Source organism: Vidua chalybeata, chromosome 13 (genome assembly GCF_026979565.1).
Source record: "Vidua chalybeata isolate OUT-0048 chromosome 13, bVidCha1 merged haplotype, whole genome shotgun sequence".
Taxonomy (NCBI): domain Eukaryota; kingdom Metazoa; phylum Chordata; class Aves; order Passeriformes; family Viduidae; genus Vidua; species Vidua chalybeata.
In genome coordinates, this window is record NC_071542.1 from 17,690,608 (window position 1) to 17,709,996 (window position 19,389).

General features: G+C 43.2%; 2 protein-coding genes across 20 annotated transcripts in view; one reads left to right on the forward strand and one right to left on the reverse strand.

Moving 5' to 3' along the window:
- Positions 1-66: 66 nt before the first annotated feature.
- LINS1 (lines homolog 1) lies at positions 67-12,103 on the reverse strand. 3 transcript variants are annotated; one of them, XR_008433179.1, is made up of 9 exons: positions 10,232-10,752; positions 7,868-8,397; positions 7,692-7,781; positions 6,699-6,840; positions 5,882-6,472; positions 3,163-3,343; positions 1,083-2,185; positions 260-506; positions 67-112 (listed from the first exon to the last, which is right to left on the reverse strand). XR_008433179.1 is itself a non-coding variant. In XM_053954520.1 (7 exons), exons 2-7 carry the CDS (start codon positions 8,270-8,272, stop codon positions 1,285-1,287), a joined length of 2,310 nt encoding a protein of 769 aa, XP_053810495.1. In that variant the 5' UTR covers positions 8,273-8,397; positions 12,055-12,103; the 3' UTR covers positions 710-1,284. The 3 variants fall into 3 exon arrangements, 2 of the variants coding, with proteins under 2 accessions (XP_053810495.1, XP_053810494.1); XM_053954520.1 differs by lacking the exons at positions 67-112; positions 260-506; positions 10,232-10,752 and adding an exon at positions 12,055-12,103 and having other exon boundaries at positions 710-2,185; XM_053954519.1 differs by lacking the exons at positions 67-112; positions 260-506 and having other exon boundaries at positions 710-2,185.
- A 348-nt stretch (positions 12,104-12,451) lies between these two features.
- ASB7 (ankyrin repeat and SOCS box containing 7) overlaps positions 12,452-19,389 on the forward strand; it is a 79,671-nt gene continuing 72,733 nt past the window's right edge. For all 17 annotated transcript variants that reach the window (XR_008433250.1, XR_008433249.1, XR_008433251.1 and 14 more), the window contains exons 1-3: positions 12,452-12,519; positions 13,232-13,326; positions 18,694-18,792. The gene's annotated coding sequence lies outside the window, so the exon portion shown is untranslated. The remainder of the gene's footprint in view (positions 12,520-13,231; positions 13,327-18,693; positions 18,793-19,389) is intronic.

Below are 19,389 nucleotides of genomic sequence, written 5' to 3' on the forward strand. Positions count from 1 at the left end.
ATTCCAGTGGCACTGGAGAGCACTGGAATGGCCAGCTAAAGGATCCCATAAGCTACACCGTTTTCTTCCTCTCTCAGTTGCATTGATTCACCAGTCAGGGCTAAAGACTAACCTAGAAGACAGCCACAGAGATTTGAAGGTCAGCAACCTGCTCCAGAGACTGTTCATCTTAGTTCAGTATCTATTTTAATTTAATACTAAATTTCTATTCAAAGGCAAGAGAGCACATACTTGTTCTCAGTGAGAACAGAGCACTTACCTTCAAGAGAAGATCCTGAAAGGAAAGCTGCTTCCCACAGTTCTGAAGAGGTCTGAGGTTTTTCCAGTGCTCCTGTTGTCAGTACTTTCCCAGTGCCTAACCCTTGGCAGGTCATTAGAAGCTGCAGGTTAAATGCAGCAGCATCAGGTGCTTTCCTGCTAAGTGCACACTGCCTTGGATCCTGCTCTGAACTTGCTCCCCCAGGCAAATTCTCAGACACTCACTTTTCCGGTTATTCAAATTACATCTAATAAAAGATATAAGTATAATAATTTAACATCTTCAATATCCTTCTCACTGCACTGGAGTCACTTACTTTCTAATTCTTTCTGATTTAAATTTATTAAATATACATCCTATATTTATAGGAAATGCATGATTGATGCAAAAAATTCTGTTGGAATGTCACTTCTGCATCACCTAAGCTAAATTAAAGATCTAATGCTCAACTAAAATTTTCCGCAGACAATATATGCTTTAATTTCACGTCTACTTTTTCTTTTAATTAAAGGAATATAGACATGTGGAGGTCCACTTTGAGCAATGCACCAATGCAGAACACACAGGATAAACAGTAAACTGTCCTCAGCTATATTATTTTATTTAGCCCAACTTCTAAGCAGTCAAGTGTTGCATTAACTTTGCCCTAAGTCCATAAACCACTAGTAATCTGGCAATGGACTCAGAGATGGAATGACATTAAGTATAATTGACAAGACTTTAAATATCATATATTTTTGAAATGCTTTCTTATGAGTTATTTATTACAAAATGTTGAATATCCAACAACTAATCCTTATATACTGTACATTGACATACACACCATGAATGAGCTTAGGACCCTCAGGTCATGGATCATATCACTGGATGCAATTCCAGATTTTAGGGTGCCAACCAAATCCATGTTCACCCTTCCTGAGGTTAAATGCACTGACTAGTGCAAGAGGCATGAGCTTTAGAAGTCACTGAGCTAATGGAAATATTCCCTGGTGAACTTGTTAAAAAAACCCACGAGAACACTTTTGTTATTGTAGATTCATGGATTTACTCATCTTCTCAACGTGGCTCAGCAGTTTCAACAACGCAGATGGATTATATGGGAAAAGATTTCTTCTCTGCAACCTAGAAATAGCCTCTTGCAGCTCTTCCAAACACTTTGTTGATTTGTAAAGCATTACTCGTAGGGGAGCAATGTTATCTGGAGATGCCATACAAGTCCAACAGGATGAGGTATGAGATCCCTTTGGTTTCAGAGGTGATACTTCAGAGGTGTGTGGATTCCAGTCATCATCTCTGCAGCTGCAACCAGTTTCCCTCCTCCTCCTCTCACCCTCATTGTTTGAAGGCAATTGTTTTGTGTTTACCAAGCACTCTTTTCCATCTGATTCCACCTCCGAGTCCTCTGAGCTGTCATAATTAACCAGGCTTTGCAGAGAACCGAGCAGGGACGTGCTATCAGTGCAGGTCAGTGAGTCAGCCTGGCTCCACTCTGCAGCCTCATTATCACCCTGCTGTGCTGTAAACACCGGGCACTTGTGAGAAGGAGCCAAAGACATCGGAGTCTGTGGTTCTGCTGCACAAACAGCATTTTGCAAACTCTCCCCAGTCATGCAGCTTTGCTCTTCTCGGTGGGGTGGCTTGACAGAACAAACTGGATGGAAAGTGCTGTGCCTGGTATCGAAGTGGTTACAGGCATCTACAAACTGATGCCACTCCTTCCCAAGAAGCTTTAAGTACCTGACCAAGTACTCCAGAAAGCAAGTTTCTGATGAAATCAAAAAATCTAGAAGTACTGTGGAATCAAATGCAATCTTTTCTAGAAAAAATAAGAAGATACAGTGTGGGTTGTATCCACCTGCATGCACAAGGAACATCCAGGATTCCTCCTCTCTTTCACTTAGGTTATCAGCAGCATCACACCGTAGCCTGAAAAGTAAGCCAGGAAATAATTTAATGGAAATTTACAATTTTTTTTTTTAAAAAGCAGCAATATCCAGAAGATGGATTCATGCTCTTTTTAATTTTGTGAAAAAGTAAGAACAAAAAGAGAAGTTTTTGTGTCAGAGTGAGAAAGAATGAAGGCAAGTGGGGCCAGGAGATTGGAGAGCTCAGGAAGACAAAGCACTTAAAGCAGGCCTTAAAGGGCACTCCTTAGGAAACCTTCTGCAATAAGCAAAGTTACTTACAAGACATAAACTGTACTTTAATATAAATACAAAACACTCTTATTTCAATATTTTTGTTAACATGAATTCAGACTAACTTTCCAAATGTTACACAGACTGGAAGAGAAGCCTACTTGTAGTTGTGTCTAAGAATTGCGTGTGTCTAAGGTATTACTTGCATTATCTTCCCACTTGAAGCTCGAGAGCGTTGTACAAATCAGCATAATATCTTGTCTGGTAATTTAAACAACAATGAAGCATTGTACATCCAGGACAAATCCATGAAGAACACTTTTCAGTTGTCAGCAAGAACCATTTTTATCAAGTAGCTGGAATTCCCATATGGCAAATCCTTATAAACTCTGCCAGAAGTACCTGAATTATTGAAGTTTAATTCTAATATCCCATTCTTGTCAAACCTTCAGTGTTGTAAGGAAGCAATCTTGCTTTTTATCTGTCCAACCACTATTTTAGATATGAAGTCAATTATCCTGAATTACAGGATATGATAAATTATTTAGTAGGAAACTTTCACAACTCCTGTTTCCATCCAAAAAAGATTTAAATTATCAGCTCTTACACCACACATTATTACATCATCCTGAGGGTTGGGGGGGAGGGTTTAAATTATTAAAAAATAATTTTCCTTACAACAAAAGCAACCAATGGGAACATCACAGTAACCTCACTGAAGTACAATTCTTCATAGTTCTGTCAGAAATAAAAAAGTACACTGACCTATCAAATTTTAAATAGATAAGTAATAAAGTTTTAGCAGCTTCCCACATGTCATCATCTTGCTCCATGAAAACCAAGGAGAGCCATTCACAGTGATGCACAACTGGGTGAGACTGTGGGGAAGGCTTTACATGACTCCTGCAGAACATCAGCAGCTGGGACATGGAGCTCTCAAAGTCTCCTGAAAAAAAATTAACCGTGAACTTTGATATACATTTTTATTGCCAAACAACACACACCCTTTATTTTTTTAATTAACAGTGCATAACAGTTCATGAATGCAGTTCTTTCCTTAGCTCAATTGATTTATCACAGCATCAAATTTTATAGATTAGTTCTTGCTGGTTTAGTGCAGTAGCTCATAAAAATCACTTTGTATTCATTAGACAGAGAGACTCTTTCCCTTAAGTCAAAAACTTATACCTTCAATACTAATGAGATACTACAGAGCAGTTTTTGATGTAACACAGCACACACTCAATGTTTAGAAAATAGAAAATTTTCCTGCAACATTGAAATCAGTTTTATTTACTGCATCACTACGTAATTTTCCTTAATATTTGACTTCATAAGATTTGTTTTTCCTCCCAGCAAATAATAATTCCCTATAAATCCCTAATAATAATTCCCTGTAAATTCTTCCCTATAAATCTGGAAATTACTCTCAAAATTGAAATTAATTAAAGTTAAACCACTCTAATTCATGCTAATGACAAGAAGATCAAGCAGCTTCCCGGAAGGGAAATTAGCATATTAAAGCATTTAGGTGCTTGCTTTAAACACTTCCTGTAATGTCACTAAAATAAGGAAGTACCATTCCTTTCAGACTGAAATTCCTCTTGACAGTTGGGGGTGTTTGAATCTAATTAAAAAAACTCATTTTTGTGTCATGAATCTGGAAAAGAAAGTAGAATGTTTTTCTTTGAGAAAGAATTTTCATAGAGAGATCCAAAATGGATATAGCCTACAATTTTCTTTTCACTTGTTCTTACACAATCTCAGTCTCCATACATTTTTCAGAAGGTGGATCACAAGTAAAATATTCTTTACAAATACTTAAAAATCTTTAAGAATGCAACTGACATCACAAATATAACCTCTTCCAAAAATCTGGAAAAAGTTTCACAGTCTTATGGAAGTCGTAGCTCTTTCACATGGATGAATTAAAAATTGCTTTCAGGCTTGCTACCTAGCATAGAAATATAAAAAGCAAAATAATATTTATGTCTAGAACTTCTACTAAAATGACTCAATGTATTTAAAGTGCTGTAAAATTTCACCCTTGTTTAAAAAGAAACAGAAATTACTTTTGGCCACATAATCAATAAATACAGGAATGCCCATTCTCACTGGTGTCTGACTAGAAACACTGCTTCTGAACTGCTTTTCCATTTTGCTCCATGAGGGCTGTAACCCAGGGACAGCACAGTGCTTTGATCATAGAATCTGCACATCCACGTTCATACAGCATCAAATGTACATCAGGTGCTCTCCTGAGAAAGGGCAGGTGGGAAGATGGGATTCCAGGAAGGTCTCTGGGGCAAAAAGCCTCACCCTGGTGCTCCCTTACAGCGAGGGAGAAGGCACTCCCTGGCTCCCAGTGAGACCCAGCACCACAGCCTCTCCCGTGGGGAACGCAGCTTCCACGGCATTCCCGGCCACGCCACTGCTGCCCACGGCACAGCCCTGGCACAGCAGCAGCTCTGCCCTTCTCCAGCCCCTCAGCACAGCCCTGGCACAGCAGCAGCTCTGCCCTTCTCCAGCCCCTCAGCACAGCCCTGGCACAGCAGCAGCTCTGCCCTTCTCCAGCCCCTCAGCACAGCCCTGGCACAGCAGCAGCTCTGCCCTTCTCCAGCCCCTCAGCACAGCCCTGGCACAGCAGCAGCTCTGCCCTTCTCCTGCCCAGCCCCTCAGCACAGCCCTGGCACAGCAGCAGCTCTGCCCTTCTCCTGCCCAGCCCAGCCCCTCACTACAACAAACAAGCCCAAGGGAGCAGCTGTGGGAGGAATGCTCAGACCTGGTAATTGGAAGGGCCAGACCTGTCAGCTGGGGTGAAGAACATAACCATTTGCATAAGGAGGATGTGGAGCTGCTGGAGCGAGTCCAGAGGAGACCATAGAGATGCTCTGGGGCCAGGCTGGGAGAACTGGGGGTGATCACCTGGAGAAGAGACGGCTCCAGGGAGACCTTAGAGCCCCTTCCAGTGTGAAAAGGTGCTCCAAAAGAGCTGGAGAGGGACTTTGGACAAGGGCCTGGGGGGAGAGGACAAGGGGCAATGGCTTCCCACTGCCAGAGGGCAGGGTTAGATTGGATACTAGGAAGAAATTCCTCTCTGAGAGGCTGGTGAGGCCCTGGCACAGGGCCCAGGGAAGCTGCGGCTACCCCATCCCTGAAGTGTCCAGGACAGGTTGGACAGGGCTTGGAGCAAGCTGGTCTAATGGAAAGTATCCCTGCCATGGCAGGGGTTGGATTTGAATCCCAAATGCAGCTGTTTCAAGCCCAACATATTGCAGGGCTAAGGATTTGATAAAATGCAAGAAGACAACTAATGAGGCAGGACACGGCAACAGCAGTTTCTTGGGTGGGTTTTCTCCTTCCTCCCTCCCACCACCACTAATTCAGCTGAAATCTATTTACAGTCTTAATGTGCTGTGACTACTAAATCTGAAAGCTCTGAAACTCTTGCTGTTTAATGAACAAAATTTAAATGGACTGTTACCTTTGATTTCTGCTTCTGTTGCAGAGTTGTGAATCTTGAATTCCAGTGCTTTAAGCACAACCAGACTTAAGGCTCTGAGAACAGTTTGGTCAGAACCAACTTGAGAATCATGTCCAGGAGCAGTTTCACTGCTTCCAAAGTAGCTGGACTTTCCAGTGAGTGGGATCTGATTAAGCCAAGTCAAATTCACAACCTGCAGAACAACATTACTCAGTGCAAGCATATCCTCACACAAAGATGGGGTTTGTAAGAACAGAGATCCACCTTTAGCATCTTCTCTGGACTTGTAAAGGACACATTTTTTAAGGAGCAAAATTAATTTCTTCTTGATTACATAAGGAATTGATGAGCTAATAACACTGAGGACATAAGAAACTTTCAAAAATAAAATTCTCTGGCACCTGAGCGGTAATTCCAGTTCAATTCTGGAAGCCAAAAGTGCTTCAAGCAGATCTATAAAACTGATCAGATTGTTTGTAGCTTCGGAATAAGGTGAAGTGTAGTGGTGACTGTCAAAATGATGGAGCAGGATGGCATTATAAAATCCCTCAAGCACTGCATCAAGAGGAGCCAACAACTTCTTCAGATGACCTATGGCAACAAGAGGCACATTATTGACCTGCAGTGTAACAGATAAATCAGTAAATAAGAAATTAATCGGTGTTGTGACTACTGTCAGCATATAAATATGTCCAAACCACTACATTTTAACAGCGCTTCATCACCCCCTGTATAAGGAAGGGAAGGGCTGTCCTGGAGCCGAACTATTCCCCAGGAATTCCGGGTGAGTTGCTCCTCCTGGCGGCACCGCCGGTACCTGCTCGGGCTACGAGCGCGTCCTTCAGCGTCTCCTTGAGAATCGCTGCCAGAGTCCGCAGGCAATCGGCCACCCGCGCATTCCCGGGGAATCCCAACAGCGCGTCCAGGCTAAAGCTCAGCCACGGGACATTCAAGGCGTCCTAAGAAAAAGAATTCAAAAACCAATCACGTATGCTCTCAGTTGGTATGCAAATTACGTTAAATCATAATACAATTATTTCAAATTGTATATTAAAAAGATTCAAATGTAGGCACAGACAAAACACAGGTAGAAACAATGTCTGTCCCGGGCCATTAATTAGGTCTTTAATTACAAACATGTAGCAACATATGCATGCAATAGAAATTATCTGTATGTTCCAAAGAGGGGAAACCAAACCTCCTAATGTCATGTGACCTACCCAAAATCAGATAATTCTGTAGACAGATCAGATCTGAATTCATAATTCCCAGACAACTTGATGAGAAATATTACAAACAATTACAAAATAAATCTGTGTTCAGGATGCTACTATGGAGACTGCAATACATATTCACTAAATATACAGCAAATTAAAAAAACTGAAGTAACTGGGTCATTCGAACAAGAGCATACACCAAAGCATTTTATTAACTTCCAAGAGGTTATTATTTATTTTTATCTACTGCAACACCCAACAGATACCAAGGAACTGTAAAACTGATAGTCTAGATCATGGTTTTTTAATATCTGTACTGCAACCTTAAAGAGATTATTGTAATCTAGACCCACTTTACCTTAAATGCATTTCATAAAATTCCAGATTTTTATATATAAAGAAAGACACTCCACAGTTCTGTTACACATCAGATCTCCTTGCCTTCCACACTCCAGGCTCCTCCTAACACAGTTGACAAAGTTTCTCAGAAAATACAAGCACCAGAAAAGCTTGGCTGTATAGTCAAATGGAACAACCTGCAGGCACAGGTTCACTAATCCATTTTTTGAGCTGTGAAGTGATGCCACACTCACCTCTTTCTTCAGCTGGAAATACACAAGAGATGCTAAACTTTGTGAGGCCATGTGAGATAACAGCCGATCATCAGAACCGAGCAGGTGAATCTGGAGACAGGTAAAAAAGGAAAAATATCTAAGGCACATCCCTTTTTATTTTTCCTCCTTTCCTAAAAGTATCTTTCAGAATTTACCAATTTTGAGTCAATTTTTGCCTCCTTCAGAAGAAGAACAAAGATTTCATAGTACTTCAGTCTCGTGTGGAGTTCAGTTTCCTGGGACTCTGCTTTGGCCACCATCATTTTGATCAAGGTGAGCTGGAGCAGCATCACCTCTCGTGGGCAGAACGAGGAGTTCATGTTTGCAAAGCTGTTGGATAAATCATCTGTTGCAGGGACAACATCTGACAAATCAGTGTCCTGATGGCTCCCAACACCACCAGCAGTAGATGGCAGATGCTGCTGATGACAGGATTCATCTCCTCCTGGTGGCTGCTCCACACACAGATTAATTAAAGAGGAATAATGATGGCTTTCCCTTGCTAGGGGAATGCCTGCCAGGACATCCTTATACATCTGCTGCAGGAGAGAGATCTTCATTATGAGATCATGCAATATTCCAGAAAATGCTGTGTGGCTTCTTTGATTATTAACTGCAAATCAGCTTCCAAGTTACTTTCATCCAGTAGGAGAAACAGAAGTACCACTGGACATTTCTCAGTTACCTATAAATAAAACATTCTGCTGTTACTTTGCAAGCAACTAGAAAATATAAAGTAACAAATTTTTAGAGTTAATGCTACCATTATTAAACTTGTTTTGAAATGCAAATTCAGCTGCACAAAACTGTCTCAGTGAGACATTAAAATGAAAAATGACCATGCTGGGAAGAAGTTCACAGTTCCAGTATTATATTACCAACACCAAGTTCATTAGCTGGAATTAACAAACCCAAAGATGACTATTATTAGGGGCTACTTCTAAAGATAGGATAACTTGCATTAAATCTTTCTCTACATTGCTAAACTACTAGAACCTAAATTCTTTTGTGACAGAGTCCTCCAAAACAGGCATAAAATTTCAGCTGCAAATTTTCCTCTGAACTGGAAATGCTCATTGCTCCACTGAGGCTGGAACTGGAAACAGCTCTCAAAAAAAAAATGGAAGCTAAAGGAAGGACAAGTATTGACTTCTGCTACACACAGGCTCAAGGTGGGCTGACCTCAAGGGCACAGTGATTAAGAAGATGAAAATTAAAGAATAAGTTAAAATCAGAGTGCAAAATTTATGAAGAGCCAATAAAAACATTCAAACATATTCAGGAAAGGTAAAAAATTAAGTCTTTATTCCTATGTCAATGGAAAACATCTTTCAATCACAGCACTGGAATATTTGCTACAGTTTAAAATGAAGAGCTACTAAGAATTCCAATCTCTGCATCAAGTGTGAGCACCCAAGCCCTCACAATTTTCTGTCCAGTATGTAAATGGCCAGACAGATACCCCATCTTCTCAGGAAAAAAAAAAATCCTTAAGAATATCAGGGTTTCTTTTTCACCTACATTAACAATGATACTCATCTGTAATATTTATCTTTTTAGAGCAGTTTTAACATGCTCTCTAACCAGACCTCTTTTAATTAAAACCAACAAACTTATTACTTGTATCTATGATGAAGTTAGGAGTGGACCCAAAGTTGATATAGTTTTCATACTTTTTTCATACTTTGCATACTTTTTGGATCCCCATTTCTAAATCTGGCATAAATCAACCAGGTAGAATTCCCAGCAAGAAATTCTGAAGATCTTCCCATCTATGTATCAGTTTTACCTGCATTTGTCACTAGACCAAGTATTTTAAATTACTACTTCTTTTTAGCAGAACAACAGAAAATAATGAAATTGTAAAAGTCAGTATACGAGGCATTTCTGTTGTAGCTTATAATCTTCACAAGTTTTAAAAACAGCATCAAACACTGAAAATTACACCTTCATTTTTACAACCTGATTTTATCATTGCAACTGAAGCATGTATTGACAAAATGGCCTCCCAAAGGCACAAAGGATTAGAGGTAGACCAAGATGTGCTACCCTGACTCATCACTTCTCCCACCATCAGGAGATATTTCCTTCAGAAAAGAAACTAAAATTTGAGAGCATGCAGGAGTAATCTACAATTCCCTCTGGTGTGGTATTTTTAAAGACATTCAGCAAGGGCTGACCTGAAAACTCCAAAATGTTACAGCATGTTCCTCACCTGATAGAAGCAAGAACCCTTCCCCCATCCTTTCCCATACTCCACATTTTGCTGGATGTTAAGAATAAATCTAGTATTTCAGGCAATAAATTCCCTCTTCATTTGCAGAACCTTTTCAGAATTCTACTTCAGGTGGAAATTTATGACCTGAAACCTAGTAAAATTTCTTCAGAAATCACTCTGAATATTTTATATAGCTATTGTTCCTATCCTTGAGCTTTATTTCTTCCTAAATGAATACCTAATAAAGTAAAATCATCTCAACACATTTACTCCCGTTTTCGAGATCAGCTTGAATTATCACCTTATGTGGTAGATGAAGAGATCTCATGCACAATTTCACATGATCCAGCAAGGTGGTTAAGGCAGAAGAGATTCAGAACTTTTCTAGGACACCCACTGGGAGATTTCACCTTCGCCACACGACGTTGGCTGTGCCTTCCTGGATCCTCCCAGAACACATTTATGTTCCACCATTAATTTGCAAACTTCACAAAAGCATCTCTAAGATATGTCTCAGTCACACATGACAACAGTTCACAAATGTAAGTCATTGAAGGAAATGAAAAGTGAGGGGGCTTATTTTGAAGGCATTTACTTCAAAGAGGGAGAAAATATCAGATAAGGACTAAATTTGTTTGAGACACAGCATGAGAGTGAAAAGCTCAAAGCTGAAGAGTAAAGAAAAGCAGTGACAAACTCCAACCCTTACTTGTATTATTTATCTGAGTTACTCATGACAGCATCTAAAAACCAATTAAGGCAACGCCTCACAGAGCCAGACTCCTGCATAAACAACAGGGAACAGTTCTAAAAACCTTATATATAGACAGATCATGTAAAAGATGGAAAGGAAAACTACGCAGGGAGTAAGAAACAAAAAAAAAGGGGGTTTTGTATGTTACTTTCATGATTAATAATGCTTTAAAATCAAAACCAAAGTCAAGTGGAGCTGCAAACAGAATGAGGGGAGAAACTTATGCCTCTTCACTTATATCTCTGAGTTACAGTAAAAAAAAAAAAAAAAAAAAAAGAAAATGTGCTATCAACAATGTTAGTTCAGTCAAATTAGGAAGAAATTGTTCCCTGCAAGGCGGGTGAGGCCCTGGCACAGGTGCCCAGAGCAGCTGTGGCTGCCCCTGGATCCCTGGCAGTGCCCAAGGCCAGGCTGGATGGGGCTTGGAGCAGCCTGGGATAGTGGAAGGTGTCCCTGCCATGGCAAGGGATGAAATGAGACGAGCTTTAAGGCCCTTTTTTCCTAGAAAAACTTATCCAAAACCCCATGCTATTTTCATTATAAAATTAGATCTGATAAAGCTAAATGATGCCTCAGTCCGTGAGTTTTGGGTATGAATCTGAAGGCTCTGGATCTCCTTACAATGAAATGATCGTAGTATTTAAGGACTGCAATACACTTTGGACTCCTTACACCTGCAGTGACTTCGTAGGCTCATTTCTAAATAAATAAGCTTCTGCTCAGGGCTGGAATACTGTATATGCCTCTAAATGTGTGTCATTTCCTTCCAGATTTTGCAAACAACCTGAGCCGTGCAATCCCTGTTAACCGTGACACCTCAGCACGCCGGATGCTTTGGCTGCAATTCTGCCGAGCGCCTTCAGTCCCTGCCGGCAGGAGCGGACCCGGACCCGCCTCACCGGCCGCGCCTCCCACTGCCGGCGCTGGGCGCTCCTCGGAACCCGCGACACTCGGGGCCGACAGAGCGAGCACGGAGCTGCCGCTCCTCCAGAGCCGCCACAGCCCCGTCCTGCCGGACTGCGGGCGGCCGAGGCGTCCACCAGCGGGGCTTCCCGGCCCGGCATCCGCACCCACCCGGCGACCCGTCCTCCACCCGCCCGTTTTCCCCTCAGCGCCCGGAGCCCGGGCTCCCCCTCAGCCCCTCCCGCCACCGCCTCGCTCCCCAAGGCCCCGCCCCCGCACAGCCAAACCACGCCCACACAACAACAGCCCCGCCCCTCCCGCTCCGGCCCCGCCTCTTTCGCTCCATGCCACGCCTCTTGCCCCCCCCCCGCCCGCGGTCCCGCTTAGTCACCCCGAGCCGCGGAGCGCACGGGCCCGTCCCCGCCCCGCTGCCCGGCGGCCGCTGCCAGGCAACGCTCGCCACTCACCCGCCCCCGGAGGACCGCGAGGCCCAAACTCCGCTCCGTCACAGCGCCGGAATCGCCGCCGCCGCCGCCCCCTGTCGCAAAGCAAGGCCCCCCCCCACCCACTCCTCCACGGCTTTACGGCAACGGGGCGGAGCCGCGGGGCGGGGCCGCCGTCAGCCCGGCGGCCAATGGGGCGCGGCGGCGGCGCGCGGGCGGGGGCGGGCCCGCCGTCAGCCCGGCGGCCAATGGCGGCGCGGCGGCGGCGCGCGGGCGGGGGCGGGGCCGGCGCGGCGGGCGCCGATTGGCCGCGGCGCGGGTCAGTCCCCGCCCGCCGACCCCGCCGCGAGCCGAGGGGGGCGGCCCGGAGCGAAGTGTCCCCGCTCGGCTCGGCCCCCCCCGACCCCCCGCCCGCCGCCGCCGCCAGCGCGGGGGGCGGCCGCGCCCGGGGCCCCCGGCCCGCCCCGCTCCGGCACGCGGGTCACGCAGGTAACCCCGGCTGCCCCGGGGTCCCTCGCGGCGCGGGGAGGGGGGCGCGCGACCCCATGGCCTCCCCTCGCCCGCACCGGGCAGCCCCTCCGGCGGGTGCGGGGCTGTGAGGGGCGCCCCCGCCGCTCCCCCTGCGAAGGGATGCGCAGCCCCCCCGCCGCCCCTGCCCGCTCCCCCGGCGGGCTCCGGGCCGCCCCCGGGGCTGCCCGCGGAGGGGAGTCCCCGTCCCCAGCCCCCGGCGGCGCCCCGGGTGCCTTGGCGGCCGCCGGGCCTTCGGGCTGTGCGCCGGGGCTTGGCCGGCTTTTTGTGTGTGTGTGTGTGTGTGTGTGTGTGTGTGCGCGCGGCTGACGGCTCCTGGAGCGTGAACTCCTGCGAGGGAGAGGTTTGGTTTCCCAGCAGCTCAGCTTTCTGGGTTACTTCCTGTCCCATTCTTTAGCACTTATCTTTACTTCCATTCCCTGGAGGAGCTGCCTTGACAGGGCAGCGGTCCTGCCGTTATTACCCCTTCAACTCCTTAATATACTGAGAGAGTGTCCTCCTTTTCCAGGAGAGATCCCGATTTTGATGAATAACGCCTTTCCTTCCAAATTTGTGAAGGCTCTTCCTATTTTTGCCCAGCCACTGCTTTTGTATTAACCAGTTCTGTTCTTCATTTCTCTCTTTTATGTCATTGTGTGGCTCAGTTCTACTTTTTTTTTTTTTTTTTTTTTAGGTTTAAGCTGCCTTAAAGGAGAATTAAAAATAGTGACTTCAAAGAACAAAATAACACAGAAGAGAGAAAACAGCACTCAAAAAACCCCCAGAAAGGTGATGATTCATTTAGACTCTTGAGAGTCATCCTAGACACATGGCTTGGCTGGGATTGGGGCCTCTTGTGTTTTTATGGATTTGAATAGGTAGCATTAGATTTCTTTGTTCTTTTAAAACCTACTTGCTGTTGACCTTTTAAAGTTTGAAAGCTCTGAATCCCATTTGAAGTACAGTTCCTCTTGTAACACTTTATAATTTTCCAAAATTATTCTGCAAATGTTGTTTTGATTATGAATTGCTGCTTAATAGGGTTTTTGTGTCTTCATCTCAGGGGTTTCACTTAAGAATACTTTGCTCTAGGTCATTAAAAGGGTATTTTCTTTAAGTCTTTCCATAAATTTACGGGTTCAGCACTGCTTTTGTTTCTGTTTCAAGTCTAAAATCTTTATTGGGCTAGGTCATGGTAATTGCATTGCATTGGTTTAGTCATACCTCACTCCTGTGTGGGTCACTTTTTTGTGTGTGTGTTGTAACGGAGCTGCAAAAATTGAAATTAATTTAATTGGATGGTGTCTGCTTACAAGTACTTACTTTTTGGGCTGAGATCATAGAAGGAGATGATGCTGTTGGGTGCTTAAGGGGGAAAAATGAAAGGAGTCATCAAAACCAATGCTGCTGGTAGGAGGGAGGTTCTGTTTCAGGGGGAGAGCTGTTCGTAGGGAGAATTGTGTGTTTTACGTGGTGAGATGAAGAAATGGATCCTAGGAGAGAGAGTGGGGGGTGAATGATGTCAGTCAGACTTTTTCTGCATCCTGCTGTCAGCGTGCTCCAAAGGATGGAGGCTCTGCGCCTTCTTCTAACGCAGAGTCTGTCTTGAAGCCATTTTAATCTGTTTCAAATGTAGGTGAGCTTGTTTTTTTAGGCTAAGATGCCCTCCCTAGAGGTCCCTCTGGTCTGTGTCGTGCTTTCAGAGAGGTCACTGACTGTACCAAAACATTGTTCATTGTTGGCAATCAGTTGTTTTTGAGCATTAGCCTGCAGGAGAAACAGCAGTATTTGTTGCCAGCAGCCTTGGTCAAGGCTGGATCATTTTTCCAATACAGATGTCTTTAGATTAACACAAAAAGTGGTTGCTCTGTGTTGAAGATTAAATAGAAAATTCCTCCGTAACACAAGTGCAACAAATCCTGAGGCACGCTTTGGAAGTGCAGGGAAGAAATTTTCCATGTTATTTTGATAACTCAGGAGTAATGGCAGAACATGTGGACATGCCCAGTGTGATTCCAGGAGGGATTTTCCTGCTAATAGGTGAGGCAGATGTGCATCAATACAGACTTACCAGTGCAGTTATTGCACAGCTGTTTCATCTGAATTTAGTTTATTATAACTCCCCTTTCCCAACCCACCCAGTGCCTCTCACATCAGGGCTGTAGCTGCTCCGACAGGACACCTCTTGGTGCCAACAATTCATGGGATCTTTGGGATTTATTCACAACAGGAGAGCTAAGTTTTCATTTGATTTGTGAAGTTCCTTCCTAGTGTGAAATGCCAGTGCAGCAAAGTTTGATTCAGATGCAGAGACTGGAATTGAGTTCATAGGAATCAGGGAATTAACTTCTGGCAGAAATTTGCACATGGTTGAAACAAGGCACAGGGATCACTGATATGCTGAAGTGCTGCTCTTGATCCCTGGAAGAAATGCAGCATGTTGCAAGTGTAGCAGCCCTTTAGAGAAAGCTTTAGTCTTCAGGCTATATGCTCATTTTGGGTTTGTTTTTCCTCATTGTGAATCCTCAACCCTTAAAGGAAATGTGCTGTCTGAGGGCTGGTTTTGTTTTGTTCCAGCAATGCTTACAGAATGATATTATCACAGTGAAAATCTTGCTTTGTCCACTAAAGACATCCAACAAATTTTGTCCACTTGGATTCTTTTAGGCTGCATTAATTAGAAATGTATATCAAATGTACTTCTAAAGATTGTTGAATGACACAAACTCTGTAAGGAGCACTCAGTTTATCAGCTGTGCTGTGAGAATTAGGGCTGAAGTGACTCCTTTAATGTGGTTTGAACTCACCATTGCTTCTTGCTTCTGTCATTCCATGCAGTGTTGGTGTTTGGGTGCTCTGATGATAGTAAATCACGTGAAAATACATAAATCTTAGCAGTTAACACTTGCTACAAATGAATTACTTATAAGGCTAAGCTTCCATCTGACTTTTGCTGTTTAAAACTTAGTGATAGCACTGCTGTAAGTTGGAGGAGAATTGGTGTTTTTTGCTTGGTACACGAGGCTCTCCAAGCATGCTGCAGAGCACAAGCTCCCTGCAGTTTGTCAGTGCACATCTTGAGGGAGGAGGTTCTGGCTGTGTGAACCTGATGCAGCATTCTCTACTGAAAAAAGAGCTGGAAGGCCTTGCTTTAGCATCAGCATTGAGGTCCTGCCCTCAGAAGGAATTGCAGGATTTTATTCTCAGGGCTCTGCTTGTGCTTGAGGTTGCCAGTGTATGGGTGGGGGTGCTGAGGATGGTGAGTGGTTGCTGTGCTTGCTGAAGGTGAAGTTTCCCTCAGGTTTGCAGACCTGAAGTTGGTTGAGCTGGGTGATCTCCAATTCTCCATCAGGCCCAAAATCAGACCTCACAACCTCTCTTTGAGATGGATAATTGTAGTAAAATGACACCACTGTGCTTGTTTCACCCACCTGCAGAATGTAACACCACCACCTCTAGTTCTAGGAACACCTGAAGTTGCTGGGGCATTTGTTGATTAACTCTTTTGGTTATTTTAAGTTTAGTGTGTCCGAGCTACAAGTTGGCCTTATGGGAGCTCTCACGAGAAATGTGTAACTTCTAATGACACCTTGTGAGGAGTGAAGGCTTCTTCCCTTTGAAGCAGCAATTCCTCTGTGATGGTTTGGACTCATGCACTGTTAACTCATTGCTTTCAGGCCCAGCAACTTGCATGTTGCTTGGTGGTTTTCATCCCAGCCACAGGGATGCCTCGCTTGGTGTCTGTCTGGGCTGTAGCGTGAAACATTCAGCAGAAAATATATTTGGGATTATAAGGCTCTGTGAAATTTTGATATTTCACATGTTACTTGCAAACTTCACGATTGTGATGTGAGAATGCAAATGACAACACAATTGTTTGCCCTACTCTCTTGTCTGAAGAGCTCCTGGAATAGGAGTGTGAGTGACAGCTGAAATGATGGTTATGTTTAGTTTGTCAAAAATATATTGACCATTTTTAAAATGCCATGTGAGTGAGAACACATTTAGCTTGTTCAAGCTTTGAAATGGGTAGGAGAAGTGAGTTGTGAGACTAATGAAGGCTGATGTGATTATCCTTATTCCACAGGGCTTTCCTTTTTTCTGTTGTTTATTTGATTTAAATGTCTCGGAATACTTCAACCACAGGCAACTCAGATCTACAGTGATGAAGTCTATGCCAGATACTAAATGTCATGTGTAATGGTACACTTCTCTTGTTGCAGAGAGTTAGGCTGACATCAGTAACTTATGGTCCTTATTCTGCTCTTGAGTTTAGGAATCAGGTCTTTCTGTCAGGCCACGTGAACAAGCAAAATACTGAATTTTGAGGTCTTGCTTTTTGTACCAACCTTTAACTTTCTTTAAAGTAAGTGTATACATATGTTGGAGTTAATTTTCCACATGATGTTTGCAGTGACTTTAAAGTGACACATTGGTGTGGAAAAGTCTAAGATCTCTTTGACAACATGAGACATTATCAATAGATAATGAGGGTGTTTGTCTTATTATTTTTGTTTAGTACTGCCTCTACTATAATTATTAGTGTTTTAATCAAACTTTGTTAAGTCATTGAGCGAGGGAGGTTTACTCTCACTAAATATGACTTATTTTTATTAAAGTTGCAGATCTTACTCTTGCCATATGCAGCTAATTTTCCTTTGGGGGGAAAAAGCTTGTTACTTTTTTAGTGGAGCAATCTGTTACCTTGTCTGTAGTCTGTGAAGTCAGTGCAATTCTAATTTGCATCAGCTAATAAAAAATGTGTGGGTTTTAAAGTGAAAATCATGCAAAAATTTTAAAAAAGAGGTGAACGACTGATCATCTATGCAAAAAAAACAAGGCTGGAAATGTGATCAAATTAGGTCATGGCAGTGCAGTTTTGTGCAGGGCTGTAAGCATATCTGAAGACCTTGTATGTTTTATCTTGGGAAGCAAAGCTCTTGGAAAATGTGCATAAGAGGGATAAAAAGGGCTTTTTTTCATCCTCCTCTTTGAGCTATCATTGCGAAAGCATGATTTTATGTTGCATTAAGTGACAGAAATTTCAACCTAATCTAAGAGCTGCACAGTTTATGGAACTGCTCTGGTGTAACTCGTTTGCAGAAGAAACAAGTCACAGTTGGGTTTGTGTGATCAGCTGTACAATTAAGTATTTAATGGTTTTATTGTTTATTACATGATTGCAGTGCTCAGATGAGATAAGGGGGCCTTTCACTAAAAGTTTGCAGCCAAAGGAAATGAAAGGTCAGATAAAGGTGTACAAAGAATTAGAGAAATAACAGTGATGAGTACAGGAGGAATGGGCTGGGACTGATCCCATTAACTGCAGGTGACAGGGGGGATAAGGAGGGGCTACTCTGAGGGAGGAATCTGCACAGGGGTTGTAACTGGCTTTTGGTAAACCTTGATTCTAAAAGGGTAGTTTTTCTATATGAAGGGAAGGGTGAAGATTTTTGAGCTGGTGGTGTTCTTGTATTGTGGAGGTGGCTTTACCTGTTTGTGAAACACAGCGTGTGTCAGCCTGAGCTGTCACATGAGGGAGAGGAGACAGGCTGGTGGCTCTGCAAATCCAGCTGAAGGGCACAACTCAATGGTCTATGGGCTCAGCTTTTATTCTTTACTTAGGGAAGCAGAGATGGGATGGAGATTTTAAAACAATCCCCAAACCCCGTACAAAAACAACGATTAAAAAAAAACCCCACAAACAAATAAAAAACCCACAAAAGTAGTTTGGGGAGAACTAAATGGATCCTGAATGTTTTTCCTGGCATCTGACTCCCACAGGGAGGTGTTGAGCAGTGAGGCAGAAATTCCTACTGTAACCTTTGTATCCATTCTTGTTCCATACAGGAGGAGCAGATACACGTAATTATTAGAGAAGAGTGTAGACCATTTCTTCAAGGTTTACTCCAGAGAGGAAGCATTTCTCTTGTCTTCCATAATATATTCTCTGTAGCCTTTTCCTCATATGGCAGAAGCAAACTCTGCCCTCCCCAACCTCTGGAGGACTCTTTGATAATGATAGAAAACACACTTTGGGTCTTTTCTGACATAGCTGCATGAAAATGTAGCATTCTCACACACAAACAAAGTGAAAGTTAGTAAACCTCTGGCTTTTATTCTTTACAACTAACAAGAAATACCATTTTTTTTAAGGGGTAGCAGGTTGTTTGACACACATGGGCACAGAAGATTATGAACAGTGAAGACAATGAAGAGTGGGACATCCATCAAAGAGTAACAACCTCTTATAAGGTAATTCAGGACCACATTGAGTTTATCCTGTTGTACTTGCAAAATCAATTAAGTAACTGTTGCTGTCCTCCATTTTCATGGCACTATAAAATCATTATAACCAAGAATATATAGGTATATTTTTTTCCCCCTGTGCTTCCTTTCATTTTTTTTACTTGCATGCAGAAAGCCAATATGTAACAACCCAAATGCATGCTGAGTTCTGAATGAGATTGATTACAGTTGCAAAACATTAAATATTAAATGCCAAAGGGCTACTTCCAGTAGTCCTCCTTCTCTTCTCCAAAGATTGATGTCTTAAATGGGGCTTTGCAAACAGGAGTTTTAAATGATCTATGGAGCAGAAGTAAAAATGTTTTCAAAGCTGGTGTGTACCTAAAACTATCCTGAAACCTTTAATGTTATGGTTAAGTATTCTTGTCATTTGATTTTCATTGCTTGCCATAGGGGTGAGATGGAAGAGTGGATATTTACAGAAACTGTGCAAGTGATAAAAGGAGCTGCCTGACTTTGTCTTCTGCTTTGTATGTTTTAGTACTTATGTACTTTAGTACCAGCTAATTTGAATAAGCTCTGCTAGTCACATGCAACATATGG